Source organism: Leptonychotes weddellii, chromosome 5 (assembly GCF_054177405.1).
Source record: "Leptonychotes weddellii isolate Sample4059 chromosome 5, ASM5417740v2, whole genome shotgun sequence".
NCBI classification, from domain to species: Eukaryota; Metazoa; Chordata; class Mammalia; order Carnivora; family Phocidae; genus Leptonychotes; species Leptonychotes weddellii.
In genome coordinates this window covers 76,280,764-76,299,268 of record NC_138373.1, presented here as the reverse complement: position 1 = coordinate 76,299,268, position 18,505 = coordinate 76,280,764, and the positions used below count along the sequence as shown (strand labels likewise).

Sequence of the window (18,505 nt, the reverse complement as noted above, 5' to 3'; positions counted from 1 at the left end):
ATTCGCACTTCAGCTGTCTGACCTCAAAGCCTGCGTACATATCCACCTTGCAATATCCCTGTATTGTGAGATGATAAATAGATGTTTTTCAGCACAGGATTCCATTCTGGGTGTAAGTTTGCCAGATTTAGCTAATAGTAATAGAGGACACCAGTTGAATATTGTATGGGCCATATCTATGCTAAGAAAATGTCATTGAAAATGTCATTGAACCAGGCATCCTGTATTTCATCTGGCGGCCGTACCTGGGTAGCACGTTGTGAGAATGTGTCTTATCCTCCCTGGTTTTCCTGTGCCCCCACCAAAGTCATGAAGCACTTAGCTCAGTGTGCATACCAGAGCCAAAGCTCAGGGCCAGATAGCAAGAGAGCCACTCGGGAAGCTTCTGACGCCTTCTGTGGCCTCCTTCGCCATTTGTAAATTCAGGGCTTCGGGAGATGTCGCCCTGTAAACGGTGTTCTACTGGAAGTTGGTAGGCTGGTAAATGTGGGACAACTAGCTGCACAGGGGGCAAAAAACCTCATTTGTGGTGTTTGTCCATTTCCATGGTGTGACTGTTCCTCCTGTGGCTGATTTATGCCAACATGATGTCATTGAACTTGGAGTTGGGAAGAAATGTGCACAGCTGGTTCTGGGCAGCTTAGGCAAGCCAGTCACCCACCCCTGTTCTGGGCATTTCTTATTTTCACGTATACACAAAGTGTACATCACCATGAAAGGTTTAAGAGAAAATCTCCACCACCATGTTCTCTAAGTTACAACAATTAAAATTTAAAGGAGACAATTTCTTACCTGGGCTAATACCACTGATCAGACTTCTCACTTCAGTTCACACTGGTTTAGAGTTCTGCTTTCATCCTGTGTTTAAAGGCTACAACAGTTCATCATCTGTCATAATGGATTTCCAGTAGTCTCATACTCTCTATTCTGAAGAAAGGCTGTATTTCCAGACCAACATGTCTACTGCACTTTTGATGCCAAGCCTCCGTGCAGTATGTGGTGGGAGTGATTTTTTTTTCCCCCCAAATGTTCACTATGTCACATATTTCTGAGCTAGCATATTGAACAGATGTATCTGTGGGTAGGCAAGAGGCTGTGGCAGAATAATTTTACATTCCTCTGTTTGATTGAGGAGTCAAGAAAAACCTATCCGTGTACAGCCAGTTTGACCCTCTGAATTCAGATCCCGCCTTTTGTGGCCTCCCCAGGGGTGGTTAAGAGCATGGGCTTTGGAATGAGGCAATCCTGTGGTGACTCGTTTATAACTATGATCTTGGGGAGGAACTTCAGTTTTTCCCATCTGTGAAATAGAGCTAATAATATTACCTACCTCAAAGGTACCTGACACATGATAAGCACAAAATATCTATCAACTCTCCGTAGTATTAATGTTATAACTGCTGTCCTCATAATTAATCTTATTGCTCATTAATAAACAGCCTTATCTTATGTGTTGGCTTCGGTCCAGCAGATGCTTACCATTCTACAGAAAATGTTACAGTTTTTTTTTTTTTCCAACCAAATCGTGTAAAAATTCAACATTCTAAAAATTCTAGTTTGACATTAAATTTCTGAACAAATGTCAGAAATAAAAATGGTCCTCCTATGTTGTGAGAATGTCTGTGAATCTTTATAATTTCATGAGGGAAAAGAAATCAGTTGTTAGGGTTCTTGGATTTGAGAACAAGCCTAAGCAGAAGTTGATGTGCTTGGCCAGGAATCGCCCCTGGCAGGCCTGTGACTACACAGAGTTTGTCAGCTGAGCCCCTCTGTGCCTCCTTGTGGTCCTTTCTTGTGTCTCTCATCATTCATACATTCATCCACCTCTCAGCGTGATTTTCAAAAAGCTAAGATCATGATTCTTGGGGTGCCTGGGTGGCTTAGTTGGTTAAGCGTCTGAGGCTTGATTTTGGCTCAGGTCATGATCTCAGGGTCATGGGACCAACTCCATGCTGGGTGTGGAGTCTGCTTAAGATACTCTCTTTCTTGCTGTTAATATTACTGCATATGGATGACCCAGACATAATTAGTTAAGCAGCCCTTGTATTTCAGAAACTCTCCCCTGAAGAGGGATTTATTTCCAACTTAATGGAGTAGGGGAGACCTTTTTGAAATTTTACTTTGGGACCCTAGAACTTACTTATAATATGGCAGACTAATTTTTTTCCGGAGTGGGGATTGCAGAAGCCTGTCTGAGGACACCTCAGCTACCTTCACTCTCCCCTCAATGAGAATTCTGCTGCAGGTAGCAAAGTAGTCCAGGGTGACTTCAATTTCGCCTGCCCTGCTCTGCTCAGGAGTCTGTTTTCCCCGTCTCCATGGTCACCAGTGTTTCAGCTCAGGAGAAGACACAATCACTCTCTGTCTCTGATTGAATTCTCCTAGCAGAGCCCCCTAGAGCAGGAGTCATGCATTTCAGTTCTCTGTCCTTACAGATTCCATTCAGTAAATACTTAATAAACAATTATTAATGTAAAGAAAAAGAATAACATTCTTCCCCTGGGAGCCCCCAGCTTGGTGGAGGAAGACAGAAACATGGAAACAGTTCTAAAGCAGGGATTCCTGATCTCGGCTGCCCATTAGGATCACCTGGGGAACCCTGAAATTTCCCACTGCCCAGGCTGCCCTCCAGACCAATTAAATTAGAATCTTTGGGGGTAGGAACAGGGCAGGGGTATTTTTTTAAAGCTCCCTGGAAGAGTCCAATGCGTTGCTAAGCTAGAGAACCGTTGCTATAAAGCAAAACACACTTGGAAAATGCTGTAGTAAAGTGCTGTGTGAATGAGGATACCGCAGCCATTCTGGATATGTCAATATTCTCATCCACTGTCTGACCACATCGCAGCCCATGAATGCAGAAAATGTGACCTCTCATTGTAACCTTGGGGAAAAGTTAGGTCAGTCTGATTGTAGGGCATTTAGAAACGATAAACTCTGGGAGGTGTGGTTTGCAGAAAATGTTGTCTCTGAAAGGAAAAGGGCCCCAAAATGATCAACCCAGAAAAGATGACCCCCCCACCAACCATTCCACGTGCTCTGTCTCTCCCTTGGAATGTTTTTTTCACTCCCTTGTCTTCCTGAAGAAGTTCTAGTCTCCACGTCCCCAACTCAGACCTCACCTCCTTTGTGAAATCTTCCCTTTTCTTCTCCTATCCCATACAAAATTGGATCCTCGTTTTTCTCTGCCACTTAGCTCCTTGTCTTGTTAGCATCAGTTATAATTATTACAGAATTTAGTTATAATATGGTCAGGCAGCTTGTTTATACATTTGCCCTTTTCTGGGCCTTACTAATCTTTGTTTCCCTAGTACCTAGCATAGTGTCTTGGTTTACTGAATGAAAAAACAGGGTTGCAGCAGTTTTAGGTAGAGTCAGAACAGCCGTGCCATCATCAGGGGAGACCTGGACTCAGGAGCTCCTCAAGGCTCCCTTGTCCAGTTTCTGAGGAGTGGGATCCTCTGCTTCCCAGTGGTGGGGCTAGAGGAGTGGGCAGACGAACTCACTGGTGACATGCAGCTGGAGGAAATGATGGCAGATGGGCGGCCTCACGGTGCCTTAGTTGTGGTGGTGAACTTGAGTTTCACGTGCAGGGTTTTGCTTCCTCTTCTAGAGGAAGAGAGAAACAAAAGTAAGTTCACAGGTTTCAGAATATGTGTATTGACTACAGCATCGTGCCTGTGCCAACTTCTGTTTTATTTAGGCCACAGGCATCCCCAAAAAGTTTAGAACAGCTCCTCCTGCCTGGGAAAATTGCTCATCTGCTTTAAACTTTAAATATTTTATTTTATTTTATTGATTTTGTTTGTAAGTAATCTCTATACCCAACGTGGGGCTCGGAACCCATAACCCTGAGGTCAAGTCGCATGCTCCACTGACTGAGCCAGCCAGGCACCCCTAAAGTTTAAACCTTAAAAAAAAATGGGGGGCATTTTGTAGGTTTTACACATACGAAGGTGAAGAGATAATTTCAATTTTAGAAGTAGAAGGGTCATGCGTTCCAGATTTTCTAGGACAATGCTAATTTTAGATCTTATGTTCTGTTTTCAGGCTGCGTATCCTGATTTTTTTATATGGAAGTATGGTTGCTCTTCTTACAACTGACTATCAACCAGCCATCCATGCTTAAAGGTCTTCTAGTAGTCAAATGCCTAATTACGACATTTCTTTTGAGAAATCAAGTAGGGCTGCCTCATGGACAAAAAAAGCCTGAAGATAATACGGGACTGGCATTTACTACATTATTGCCCTGAGCTCCAGATTTTTGTTGAATGTGGTTTCTTGGTGAGGACAGTATATATTAACACTCTTCTCCCTGCCACAAATTAGCGCAAAAGTCCTTCAAGGAAATGCGGGCCATTAAGAACGTTCTTTCATTAAGAGCTGTCCTTAGGGCACCTGGCTGGCTCAGCGGTGGACCGTGCATCTCTTGATCTCGGGGTTTTAAGTTTGAGCCGCATGTTGGGTGTAGAGATTACTTAAAAAAATGAAATCTTAAAAAACAAACAAACAAAAAACCTGTTCTTTAATCCCACCTCTAAAACTTCAGGAACGTTTCTTTGTGAGGCTAGTCATAGGAGCCCACCGTGGGGGACATTGCGCCCTGCTGGAGCCTGCTGCTGGAGTGCCCTCCCCTTGTCCACAGCCCACATGGAATTGCTCTGGTTATTTTTTTTTTTTAATGTTTTTTTTAAATTTTTATTTATTCATTCGAGACACAGAGATACAGAAAGAGAGAGAGAGAGAGCATGAGCAGGGGGAGAAGCAGAGGGAGGGGGAGAAGCAGGCTCCCCGCCGAGCAGGGAGCCCGACGCGGGCCTCGATCCCAGGACCCTGGGATCATGACCCGAGCCGAAGGCAGACGCTTAATGACTGAGCCACCCAGGCACCCTCTGGTTATTTTGGATTTAGGTCCTGTGCTTTCTCTTTTCTGCTTCATAGATTCAGATCAAATTAGACCTTAATAATCCAACTGCAACCCAAGTCACCCCAGTTTTAACTGAATAGCCCACAATTATATAATCGTTTTACCTATTAAAAAAGATAACTTTTTTCCTCACCAAATAGTTCCCCCCAAAATTAAAAAAAAGGCTAAACTTTATAATATTCTTCTATATCTAAGGATCATAAGCTTTTAAAAAGCTGCTGAGTAACAGTTAATAGTTGGTTGCTTTTAATCATGCAGAGGCCATAAGCTTTCCAGTAACCTGGGTACATTCTTTAGAGGACGTCTTGTATGTTCTCCTGTCAATATGTCCTTTTGTGAAACAGTAACAGCAGAAGGACATCAAGATATGTCCTGGATACGTGGCAAAGCTATTAGAACATGAAGCACATCATCTTTGGGAAAAAAGCGAGCCGTTCTCAGATGTCATTTAGTTAGGTGATATTCTGGCTCTTCTAAGTGTTACATACAGTGGCTCCGTGTACTCGCCTAATGCTTCTGTACTAGAAACTCTGCAGAAGGAAGAACGGGGCCACTTGCAGGAGCCAGCCAGTCTGACTGCAGATTCCTAGGAGCTATTTCCATAGCTGACATCTCTGTGTTTCCATCTGCCCACGTCTTCCACTCACAGCCTCACTGCTTTAGTGTCATGACATTTAGGAACTTCTCACCTACTGGCCCCGCGTTCCACTGGCTCTTCATTTGCGGGGTGGTGCCCTCACCGTGAGCCAGATCCGAGCACCCTCACCCTTTGTGGTCCCCAGTGAGTGAAGGCGCCAAGGGGATGTTCAGGGGTGGGGCTTGGAGTCCACCTCACTTGACGAAAGGTCAAGAGAAGGGGAGGCCAGAGAGAGCTTGAGCTGGGATCAGCTAAAACAGCTCCTGAAACGAAAGAGAGACGGAGCCAGGGCTGTTTCTGGATAGGAGTCCAGTTGTCCTGCCAAGGCTCAAGTCCTCCTTCCTGGCGAATGACAACCCATCTAAGTGTCAGATAAGATCGTTAGCCTTAGCTGGAGTCGCTCTGTATGACACCGTTTTAACAGGAGGCCTCCTTCTTCTTTTCTTATCCAGAACTGAAAGGAAACAAGTGAGTATGGTTTTCGCTCACAGAATGGATAACGGCAAGCCGCCCTTGGTTATTCCCACGCTGCTGGTGCCCCTGCAAAACCACAGCTGTGCGGAAACAGCCTCTGCCCTGCCACGCCACGAGCAGACGGCGTTCCACGAGGAGCGCGGCTGGAGGAGCAACACAACAGACCTGCAGCCTGGGCTGAAACCCGGCGAAGTGGCCACAGCCAGCATTTTCTTTGGGGCCCTGTGGTTGTTTTCTGTCTTTGGCAATTCCCTGGTTTGTTTGGTCATCCACCGGAGTAGGAGGACTCAGTCCACCACCAACTACTTTGTGGTCTCCATGGCATGTGCTGACCTTCTCGTCAGCGTGGCCAGCACGCCTTTCGTCCTGCTTCAGTTCGCCACTGGCAGGTGGACGCTGGGCAGCGTGATGTGCAAGGTTGTGCGCTATTTCCAGTATCTCACCCCCGGTGTCCAGATCTATGTTCTCCTCTCCATCTGCATAGACCGGTTCTACACCATTGTCTATCCCCTGAGCTTCAAGGTGTCCCGAGAAAAAGCCAAGAAAATGATCGCGGCTTCATGGATCTTCGATGCCGCCTTTGTGACCCCCGTGTTCTTTTTCTTTGGCTCCAGCTGGGACAATCACTGCAACTATTTCTTCCCTTCCTCCTGGGAAGGAACTACCTATACCATCATCCATTTCTTGGTGAGCTTCGTCATGCCGTCTGTCCTCATCATCTTGTTTTACCAGAAGGTCGTGAAGTACATTTGGAGAATAGGCACTGATGGCCGAACAGTGAGGAGGACCACGAACATTGTCCCAAGGACAAAAGTGAAAACGATCAAGATGTTCCTCATTTTAAATCTGTTGTTTTTCCTCTCCTGGCTGCCTTTCCATGTGGCTCAGCTGTGGCACCCCCATGAACGAGACTCTAAGAAAAGTTCCCTTGTCTTCACAGCTATCACGTGGATATCCTTTAGTTCTTCGGCCTCTAAACCTACACTGTATTCCATCTATAATGCCAATTTCAGGAGAGGAATGAAAGAGACTTTTTGCATGTCCTCAATGAAATGTTACCGAAGCAATGCGTATACTATCACAACCAGTTCGAGGATGGCCAAAAGAAACTACGTTGGCATTTCAGAAATTCCTCCCACGGCCAAAACTATAACCAAAGACTCGATCTATGATTCATTTGACAGAGAAGCCAAGGAAAAAAAGCTTGCTTGGCCCATTAATTCAAATCCACCAAATACTTTTGTGTAATTTCGCAGAATTCTTTCAATTATTGTTATGTGCCAGAGATTAAAAAGCTTTAACTCTAAAAACAGGAGCTTTTTAAATGTGTTTTTTTTTTTTAATCAACTTTCTGAGGGAAATGTTTTATGCTGCAAAATGCATTTAATTATTGATTATCATTTCTGTGGTTTTATTTTGGTTGCTTTTGGTTTTAGAGGAAGCTTTCACCTTGAGCTATGGTTGGTAATCCTTTTACTATGTTAGTTACACGCATAAAAAAGAGAATGCTTTTCTACTTTTTACTTACCCTTATTGGGTCCAAAAAACATAAACCATACACACAGTCTTTGATTCATGACTCTACTTAGTTTTATTCTGTCTGCTTTTTCTCCTCCTTACTGAAATTTTGTAACTGTGGGCTTCTGTTGCAAATGAAATCTAATGTGACACATTATTTCAGAGACTTGTATTACTCCGACTAAGTAACATTGAGGGAGTGTTAATATTGTACATATTTTTACATCACCTTTTTCCAAGTAACCACTGTCCAGATCTCCTGTGGGATGCACTCCATAGGATGGAATATACTGGAACTTGCTGGGAAGCCTTCTGTGACTGAATTTTAATCAGGATTCTTAGGGAAAGAAAAGTGATAATCAAGTTGCCTAATTTCCCTCTTTGTCTCTCTCTCCATTCTCCCTTAACCTAAGCAACTGATGATGCCCTGAAAATTCTGAAGTCATGATGTTTTTCTCACATCTGTGTCCCATCTAGGCTGTGTCTGGGACGTTTACGTCCCTTCTTTGAGTTAAACTCAAGCCAATGAGTAGATGTCCTTGCTAGGCAAGCCCAGAAAGTGCCAACGGGAGAAACGGCAGGTGGCATTTCTCTGGGCTCTGCAGTTCGGGCAGAGGTCTTTGGCTGCCCATCCCTACCCTACACACAAAGACACCAAGGACAAGGAACACCTTCTTCATTGTCCTAGAGACTCGGACATGAGGCCGTTTCCCCTGCCAGCACCTCTTTCCCCTCATCTCTCTGCAGGATACATCATCACACCCTTGCCAAGCCCAGACTCTTCTTTGCCTGTGATATCTCGAGGTTTTCTTCTCTGCTTGTCAGTTTCGGTTATTTCAAATCTAGGGCCAGCACATTTAAAAAACGTTCTTATTTAAATAATAAAAGGCTTACAGACAAGACACGTATGCATTTTCACATCCCAGTTCAGAGCTGCAAATAATAATTCCAGTTGTTAGTGATTTTACCAGCATGATCTCATTTTATCCTCTCAAAAGAATTCTGCGATGTACTTGTCACCTCTGCTTCACAGATGAGGAACCTGGGATGCCATGGTGTGTGACTTGCCCACATTGGAGTGTGACAGGGCAGGTAGTCACACTTGGGTCCTCTCACTGCAAGTATGTCACTCTTCCCTTGACATTACAGAAGTCTCTCTAAGGAACACGTGAGTGGCCAGTCCCAGCCAGGCCTCACTGGGCCTCCTGGCTGCTGCCTTGGTGGAAATCTAAGGAAGGTCTAAGAAAATCTGGCCATTCTTAAAAGGAGAGTCTAGATGAAATTTGATGAGCTGGCCCTCATATTTTCTTTGGCCATGGATAGGTTGATAGGTTCTTGGACTTGTGGTGCTGAGTGTCAGAGATACAATCACAGAGAAACAAGACAAGACTAGGTTTGATATTCAGGGCCAGGAACAAACACCGTGAAATATCTCATCTGCAAAACATCTACAGAGATGTTTTTAAGTGGAGGTGCTTCCTTCAATCAACAGATTGAAGAGAGAAAAAGAACATCTCATATTTTTCTTCCTTTTCTTTTTCCTCCTCATCTTCTTACTTATCCCATCAGCAGATGGCACTCTAAAATGACTGAATGAGCTAGACAGTTCTCCCATTGGCTCTTGAATTCAGAGGTTCAGACCTGTTAAAAAACAGAGAAGACCTTTGCATTTTTGTCCATTTTTTTGTGCATACTTTTATTTTGATCCCTTTAAATGGTATATTTTTTGAAGTTAGATTGTAAAAAGTTAAATTTAATTCATCTCAATTTTATTTTGATACATCTTTTCAGGTCTCAGTTTAAACTAAAAGATGAATACTAAGCTCCATTCTGTCTTGAATGTTCTGTGAGTTTACCCCAGTAGGTGGCAATTCAGTGAGACAATCTCATGGTTTTTTTTTTTTAAAGAATCCCCCCAATAATGACAAAAGTGTCAACCAAATCATAGTCTCATGGCCTACGATAAATCAGCTGTATTCTCTTAGCATGTTGATAATTCACTGTATTTTGGTTCAGGCTTGTTTAATATTCAGGATTCCGGTTGTCTCACTTGATCCTGAAATCAGAGGATACTGGACATAATGCACAGATTGATGAAGATTTGTATAAGTCCCAGCAGGACAAGCACAACATTCACCATAACTCACATCTGCCTGGCAAGAACCAGAGTTAAATCCACAGGGAAGCAGGTTGTTGGAGAGAGTGAAAAATGACCCCAGTCTCTGCACTGGGTCCATGATGAGGTGCACCATGAATCTGGATTCATGGGGCCTCCAAACAGGAGTTGAAGAAAGGTAATGGGGGGCAGGGGGCAGGGTAGAGCCAATCCTCCTACCTGGCTCCCAGAGACTGTCAGAGAAGGGACAGGGGTGCATCCTGTGGGTGGAATGGAAATTTCTCCTGCTCTTCTAATCTTCAGTGGAAGCATGAGTCCAGCCAGCCTTCTGCTAAGAGTCCACAAGCACATCCTGCTCAGACGCACTTCTCTGTGGACCTTACATCACAGGTTTTTACCCAAGATGCCTGGAGCTGCTTCCCTGGGCCAGAATTCCTTGCTCAGGAAGGACAGATTTACCCAGGGGGACTCCACCAAACATGTGGGAGCAGTCATTTGCCAGAGAAGGTTGGCAGTTTGGCCTCTGGTGGTGGGCACAGTCCTTGCCTTTCCCCCTCCAGCCTTGCTTCCACCCGCTCAAACTCACCGTGAAGCCACATCACCGAGGTCTGCTGGAGCTCCTTGACTAGGATCAGCTGCAAGGATAAGCTCCTCTGGGGAAGAACTGCGTGTGAAAGTAGCAAAGAATTGGAGATTTGGGGATGGAAGGGACATTGAGAGACGTCGCGCACGCCCCTCCTTGTTTAGAGGAAGACATTACAACCAAGAGAAGTCAGAGTAGGGGCGAACTAAAATGCCTTCTGCCAACCTATCCAGCATTCTTTTAACTTCACCATCCTGCTTGCCGTGGCATGATTCATTTATCGAAGGAAAAAACCCCTCACTGTGTGCGGAAGAGCACGGAGAGAATACACAATTCCCCGCGGTTCAGCGAACTGGCTAATTCGTCTGGAACCGAGACAACCTGAGTGCTCTAATTAGAGAACAGGGGACACAAACCCACTCTGTCGAACCGTTTTGCAGAGTGACCGCTTGATGGCACTGTGGCTTGTCGGCAGAGCCCACCACCTCTTCATGATGCCTGTCACACAGGCCGGTTCGGAGCAGTCCTGGTCTCCTAGCAACGAGACAGGGAAAATTGCTGAGCACCAGGAGCAGCTGTAGATTAACTAATCAATCAGTGTGTTCCAAAGACGGAGCATCTAAACATTGGAGGAAATCCCAAAATAATTAATACTCTTTACAGACATGAAATCACCAGTCAAAATAGTATTTTAAACCCATTTTACAAATGGTATCATTTTCGAAAAATGCCATCAGACCCCAAAGTGGTGGTCGTGCCTCCCACACTTAACCCAGACCTCTTTCTCTCTTTTCTGCTCCCTGTACCATTCCACTCTGAGAATTCGTGGCCCTTTTCATAGCAGTGCAATCCAGACTTGCCCTAAGAGTAAATGTTCCTATGCTCCTGGTTAGTAGGCAGTTAAATTTACGTTAGGTTAAATTTATTTGCGGCCTCTCTCATTTCCTTCAGACCGTCTTTAATTTTTTGGTCCCCTACAGCCTGGACCATTCTGAACTTTTTTGCTCAGCTGAACACTTCTTTTTTTTTTTTTTAAAGATTTTATTTATTTATTTGAGAGAGAGAGCACATGAGAGGGGGGAGGGTCGGGAGGGTCAGAGGAAGAAGCAGACTCCCTGCCGAGCAGGGAGCCCGATGCGGGACTCGATCCAGGGACTCCAGGATCATGACCTGAGCCGAAGGCAGTCGCTTAACCAACTGAGCCACCCAGGCGCCCGAACACTTCTGTTCAAAAGTTCTATATTCTTTTCCAGAAGAAGCCTCTTTCAAAGATTGCTTTGAAAAACTCCCTATCAACCCTGAGTTATACAGTTAGGGGCTCTACAATTAGGATTCACCTATAATTTGAAGAATGTGCGATTTTAGTTTTGCAGGAAAAGACTGCCAAGGAGCTCTGGGCTCTGCCATGATGGGTGCAAGAGTATCTGGCTTCATGATTAGGTTGTAGGTCTGGAAGCTTGAGAACATCATCTGGTTTTCAGCAGGTAGTTAATAGAGCAGCAATTTGTCCACAACAGCTAGATATGGATTAAAACTCCTCTAAGGGAATTTTGAGTGCATCCTCTCTTCTGCTTCCCGGTTGTGTCTTCCAAAGAATAGTCTCTTTAAGAAGACTGGATTCTGCTAGTAGGACCCTGAGTGTGCGAAGATGAGGACATGGCAAAGATAATGGGGGAGCAGAGAAGTAGCCGTGAGGAGCTGGATGGGAGAGAGACGGGCAGCACAGTAGCTGAGAATAGATGTATATTCTGTCTGACTATCTGGATTCGTTTATACTTCTGGGCTCTCTGAATCTCCAGGCAGGTGCATTCTACTTGAATAACTCTTTAAACGTTAGTGAAAATTATGGGGCACCTGGGTGGCTCAGTCAGTTAAGCATCCAACTCTTGATTTCGGCTCAGGGCGTGATCTCAGGGTCCTGGGATGGAGCCCAGTGTGGGTTTCACACTCAGCAGGGAGTCTGCTTGAGTCTCTCTCTTCCTCTGCCTCTGCCCTCTCCCCACCCCTGCTCTCTCTCTCTAAAATAAAATAAACAAATCTTTAAAAAATAAACATTAGTGAAAATTAGGCACAACATTCCAGTGATATATCCAGCCAGCAAAGTTTTCTTTTGTCACAAATAGTATGATGATTGCTTTCAAAGGTTCTGAAGTCAACTTCTGTGTTGAAGTTCAGGTTTTTGCTTACCATCTGTTTAACCCAGCAAATTATTCTCAAACCACAGCTTCTCCATTTTTAAGATGGGGAACATGGCAGTGCCTACCTGTATGAGAGTTCTCTAGAACCCTAATCACAGAACCAGTAGGACATAGTTAGATGATGATTTTTGGAGGAAGTGGCTCAGGCCATTGAGGGGACTGACAAGCTTGAAATGTGTAGGGCAGGCAGGCAGGCTGGAAACTCAGGTACACGGTTGGTGTTGTCGTTTCTGAAATCTATAGATTGGGCCAGCAGGCAAGATTTGAAGCTGTAGTCTTGAGGCAGAATTTCTTCTTCTCTGGGAAACCTCATTTTCGTTCTTAACGCCTTTAACTGATTGGGTAAGGCCCACCCATACTATCAAGGATAATCTTTATTTAAAGTCAACTGATTGTAGATATTAATCACATCAACAAAGTACCTTCACAACAACATCTAGATTAGTGTTTGATAAATAACTAGGTACTACAGCTAGCTAAATTGACATGTACGACTTATCATCATACCACCTTATAGAATTGTAGTAGTAAAATGAGCCCAAATCCCTGTAAATCATTCAGTGCATTACTGAGCACAGGAGAAGCCCTTAATAAAGATTTCTATGGTTATTTTACTTTAGCCATTGCTAACCCAATGAATTTTTCCAACTTTCAAGTTTCTTGGCACCTATTACCATGTGTTAACGTTAGTAGAAACAGGTTTTTAATGCTACTCTCAAATTGTGGCATTGTTTTCCTCCCTTAGCTCTTTTTTTTTTTTTTTTTAAGTTCTGCTAAGATTTTACAGACTCAAGGGAGAAGGAACAATTGGAAGCAGGAACTTGGATGGAAGGGACGTAGGTGGTAGAGCTACTTCTCTACTCACCCCAAAGGAAATTATTCCCCCTTCAGATATTTCTTAAGAAGGAATGGTCTAAAAACAGGAGACATAAAATACTTGAGAATGTAGACTTTTATCATCACTCTTCTGTTGGGGTTTCCACTTACACAGAAGAGAAAACTGACGGGGGAAAATCAGTTTGTTAATTTAACTGTTTATTCTAGCAGAATATGAAAAACCAATGAAACAGGACCTAAGTCACTGTAGGCCATGGTTAATCAGAGGCAACTATGGAGCTAAAACATGTAACAACTGTCTATTTTCAGTTAAACCATAAATGAATTATTACTAGAACTAGAAACAAATCTCAATGAAATCAAGTGAAACCCAAGTGATGGTATTAAAAAAAAAAAAGCTACTTGGTAATTGGAGTTGAAGGAGAAAGAAACACAATAAAAACCCAAAGACTCACACTTAGGAACACAAATAATGTAAGGAACATTTAAGTTTATTTTGAAGAAAAGTTTAAACTAACAGAATGGTTTATGGCTTTTTAATTTTTTTTTTTTTTTTAAAGAAAAGACACACGAGTTTACTGTTTGGGATGTTTATGAGAGGATAAGCCAAGGGCGAAAGCCAACCTACTGAGGATGGTAGAACAAAAGGAAGGAAATACTCTGAGTCTTTAATGACTTTAAACGTCTTTCATGACATTGTCAAGCCACCATAACTTTCACTCTCATGGTTGTTTATAACAATTTCAATTGGGTATTTATTCTCACCTGAAAGACTCCTAACAGATTTCCTGTTCTTGTTCTATACAGATTATCCAGTGGTGTGAAGGTGGCTCATATGTGTTGCAAGAGCCAATTTTCAAATTTTCAAAAAATGTTGTTTGCTGGTTGACAACACAGCATGAAATCAATCACGGTGGGAATTTTCCCACCTCAGAAATTGGTAAATACTACAAATCAGACCTCCCCCAACCAGGAGTCAGTCGTTAAACATCTATCAGCACACAACTGGCTACTTCTTTTTACTCAACAAAAATGTTTCCAAAAAGCCATCTGACTCAAAATGCCACAGGCACCTATTATACTTGTAGAGATACTCGATTTTCACTTTATCTGATAACAAATGAATGAGCACATTTTAGCTTGATGTTGTTCTGTCACCCCCAGGTACAGAATGATGTGGTTAATGATCAATAAAACATTTATTTTCACTAAAGGAGGGATAATGGAGAGGAACTCCGTGATGAGCCCTTTATAAAATTTGAAAAAGGACCTTCTCCTATTTCATACTTCCAGTATCGCTGGCTGGGTACAGAGTCAGCATCTCCTGAACCCAGTCATGCTAGGATTTGTCCTCAAGCCTCCCTTTCCCCACCTCTTCTGGCTCTCTTCACTCTGTCCCATGCCAGGAAGGGTGCATAGTTCTGCTTTAAAGACACCGCACTGGGTACTGCTAGGTAGGGTTCTTCCTCTGCCTCCCTAAAAATGCTCAAGGGATTGTGGCTTTTCCGTTTTCTGTCTGGAGTGGTAAAAACACAGGGCTACTCTCACAAGGGAAGAGGCACCTCCAGCTTTGATTTTGTATTTGACGCCCACACGAAGGCCTCCTTTTGGGAGAAGGCTTGGCCGTCTTGTTTTTGGCTTTCTTCCTTCCTTTTCTAATGCGGCAAGTTGGGGCCTAGGGCTGTCCTGGCCTGACGTTTGAGGGGAATTTTATATATACATTTATTTATTTATTTAGCCATAAATCCTATACCTTCTCTCCTCGTGGTGCTGGCAGGCATGGTCTTCATTCCATTGAAATGGTATGATCCAAAACTCTGTGTAGGCCTGGGATGGCCTTTGGCCTGTTTGGTTCTGGACTATCCAAGTCTAGTCGGTGTAGGCAAAGTGGTCATTGTCAGCCTGCTAACTTGGTTCCATGTTGGGTTTGGGGCTGTGAAGTGCTTAGCAGGCATTGCTTTCCTTCTCAGCAGAGGGGCACTGAGGCGTGGCAAGTTTGGAATCGGTTCTGTTGAACCACAGGAAATTTTTCCTGCTCAAATATGTATTTTTCCAGTCAGAATGGCCTGCAAGCCAAAGCTCATTGTCCAACTCCAGCCCAACCCCCAGCCCAGGGATGTCTGGGGGACCTGTCACAGCCCAATAGGTGAATGAGTCTGTCCACTTGGACCCCAGGGCTTGCTTTAAGAAGTCAGCTGATTTACCTCTTAGTCACTTCAAGATTTGGGCCGAGTATCTCTCTGCGACCGTTAACAGTTTCTAAGTCACAACCATCATCTGTCTTGTGAAGTTCAGCTGACCCTTGAACAACACAGGGGACAGGAGTGCCAACACCCCACAAAGTCAAAAATCCACATAGAACTTTGGACTTCCCCCACACTTAACTACTAATAGCCTACTGTTGACTGGAAATCTTACTGATAAACAGTCAACACATATTTTGTATATGTATTATATTCTCTATTCTTGCAATATAGTAAGCTAGAAAAAAGAAAATTAAGAGAATCATAAAAAAAATAGTGTTGGGGCACCTGGGTGGCACAGTTGGTTGAGTGTCTGACTCTTGGTTTTGGCTCACGTCGTGATCTCAGGGTCGTGAGATCCAGCCCTGCATTGGGCTCTGCGCTCAGCGTGGAGTCCGCTTGTAACTCTCTCTCCTCCCTCAGCCCCGCCCCCACTCTGTTTCTCTGTATTTTTTTAAATTATTAAAAAATACAGTGCTGCGTGTATTGAAGATGTGTGTTAGGTGGACTTGCGCACTTTAAACCTGGCTTGTCCGAGGGTCAACTGTAATCTGATTTTGATATGGGCATCTCCAAGCTGCCTACAGACTTACAAAAAGAGCCCTTCCAGCTCCGGGGGTCTTCCAGTCATACATTTTTGAGGCCTCTACTATGCCTGCTCTGGTCAGGGCCATTCTAGCCTACACTAGGCCTTTTTCATTGGTGTGCTGGAAACCAAGTCTGGTGGGGCGGGTGGAGGGGGCGGTAATCCCTGATTTGTAGCATTCACTGATTTCTGTGGTGTCAGTACTCCAATCGGGGGCGCCTGGGTGGCTCAGTCGTTAAGCGTCTGCCTTCGGCTCAGGTCGTGATCCCAGGGTCCTGGGATCGAGCCCCGCATCGGGCTCCCTGCTCGGCGGGAAGCCTGCTTCTCCCTCTCCCTCTCCCCCTGCTTGTGTTCCCTCTCTCGCTGTGTCTCTCTCCGTCAAATAAATAAATAAAGTCTTTTAAAAAAAATACTCCAATTGTTGCCAATTAAAAGCTACCAACTGGATGTCACTCAACGCGGAGTTGAGAAGAGTTGCACACAGTTGGCATTCCTCTGGGGAGCCAGCCATAAGCCAGCTGCAGCACAGCTCTGTTTTGCATTTTTAAAAAGGCACCCTCTGGGTGGAAGAATTAAGAAAGGTACTCCCTTAGGGCAAATTTTAAAAAGGCACCTCGCTGGGCAGACCTGCACCACAGGTGCCCTGGTGAGGAGATACCTGGCAGGTGCCCTTTCCTCTGCACATGGCCTGTTGCAGGGAATGTGAGCTAGATTTTAGGCCCATTCACCTCCTCAACTGAGTGCCTTTGTGCAGTGCACAATTGGCAGAAACTTACATGGCAGTCTTGGCTCTGATTCATGACTACTCTATAGTTAAGTAAAATGGATGGAATAAGGGAAAAGAGAACCAAGTTACCTAGCAGCCTGAAAACCTGCTTTATGCAGATTATAGGATTATTACCAGTTAGAACACTAATTGTTCTTAAAATTAGCTTAATTAACAGAAGGCTATTATTGCTAAAAATGGCTTCCAACGATACCATTCCGGGGTAGACATAATGATAAAGCTAAAAAGACTTCAGAAATGTGATACCTACAACCCTACATGTTTAAATTCCAGCTTATTAAATAAATATGTTTATCTTCAGTGATTTAAATCCTAACAATAGTCAAACCCAGGCATATGTGACTATTTTAAATTTAATGTAGTTCTTTACTAATTAAGAAGCAGTTGTTCATAACTCCTATTTAGCCTGCCAATTACTCTGTGAAAGTTATCCTCCCCCTTTTTTATAGATGAGGAAACAGGCTAAGAGGTGACTCAGAAAATGGATCCAAGACCAGTTCTTCTGCCTCAATCTCACTCTTTTACTACTCTGTGCTAACACAGACATATTTCAGTATTGTGAAACAGACCATTTGAGATGTCTCTGGTGAAGATATTTTATTTTTCATAAAAATATAATTGTACAATGCTCTTCAGAGAAAGAAAAATTCCTCAATGCCCCCAATACCACGTGGATTAATAATCTTCCTCTTTTAAAACTAAATATGTAATTGATAATATGCAACTGATTTCTTGTGAAATATATTTATGTTTTTAAATTTTCTTTGCCTTTATTTTAACTAAAGCTAAGTCCAGTTTAAACCTATGCTTTTTGTAATGAGCCAAATCAAGTCTATCATAATTCAAAGATGATGAAATAAAATGCTAAATGGTGATGCTGATAAATACTGTCAATTAGCTGGTACACAGTGATATGAATTTGCTGCAGTAAGACAGATTCTGATTTAGATACAACAGACAGGTTTTAGATAAAATAGGAAAAAAATTTTAAGAATGTCAACTACATCCTAAAACTTGACCTGGTCAAACTTATTCCATATTATATTCAGTTGTTCTAATATATGGCAGGTCTATGCTAAGTTAATGACAGACTATGACTGGTCTAAATACACAAATATATATTTTCCCCTTACCTTCCTTTCTTTGGGGGGAAAAAAGAGAAAAAGAAAACATTACTCTCTTTACTCAGGGAGCAAAGAGAACAGCACGGATCCAGAGGGACAGAGCTCAATGATTCTCTCACCCTCTTCTGTTTTCTCTCAGCCCGGATGTTGTCATTACAGTAAGTGAGAGATGCTAGGATTTCAGTATGCTGCTTCTTAACTGGAACGGGAAAAGAAATGCTCCAGCTGTTTTAATCAGTGACATTTATTAACATGCTTCAAGTGGCCAAAGCGTGCAGCCAGCACACTACCCAAAGCAATCAAAACATTCCTTTTTAAGACCAAGGAACTTTCTCTTGGTATGATCTACTTTAAAATACCAAAAAGATCAGTTTAGGAATAAACTCAGTAAGTTGTAATTTACTTTCATCCAAAATCACACATCCTCTACCTGAGGACAAAGTCACTGCTCTTGTAAAGATACTGGGGGTGGGGGTGG

At 43.4% G+C, this 18,505-nt stretch overlaps 1 protein-coding gene across 5 annotated transcripts in view; it reads left to right on the top strand.

The window, feature by feature from the left end:
- The window catches only part of GPR19 (G protein-coupled receptor 19), a 35,523-nt gene extending 28,056 nt beyond the window's left edge, over nt 1–7,467 (top strand). For 3 of the 5 annotated variants that reach the window (XM_081821255.1, XM_081821254.1, XM_081821252.1), the window contains one exon: nt 6,014–7,467. In XM_081821255.1, coding sequence (XP_081677381.1) covers nt 6,036–7,283 — 1,248 coding nt within the window. In that variant the 5' untranslated portion in view covers nt 6,014–6,035 and the 3' untranslated portion in view covers nt 7,284–7,467. Of the gene's footprint in view, nt 1–4,047; nt 4,282–6,013 lie in introns of all 5 variants that reach the window. The other 2 variants (XM_081821253.1, XM_081821251.1) reach the window with 2 other exon arrangements.
- The last annotated feature ends 11,038 nt before the right edge of the window (nt 7,468–18,505 follow it).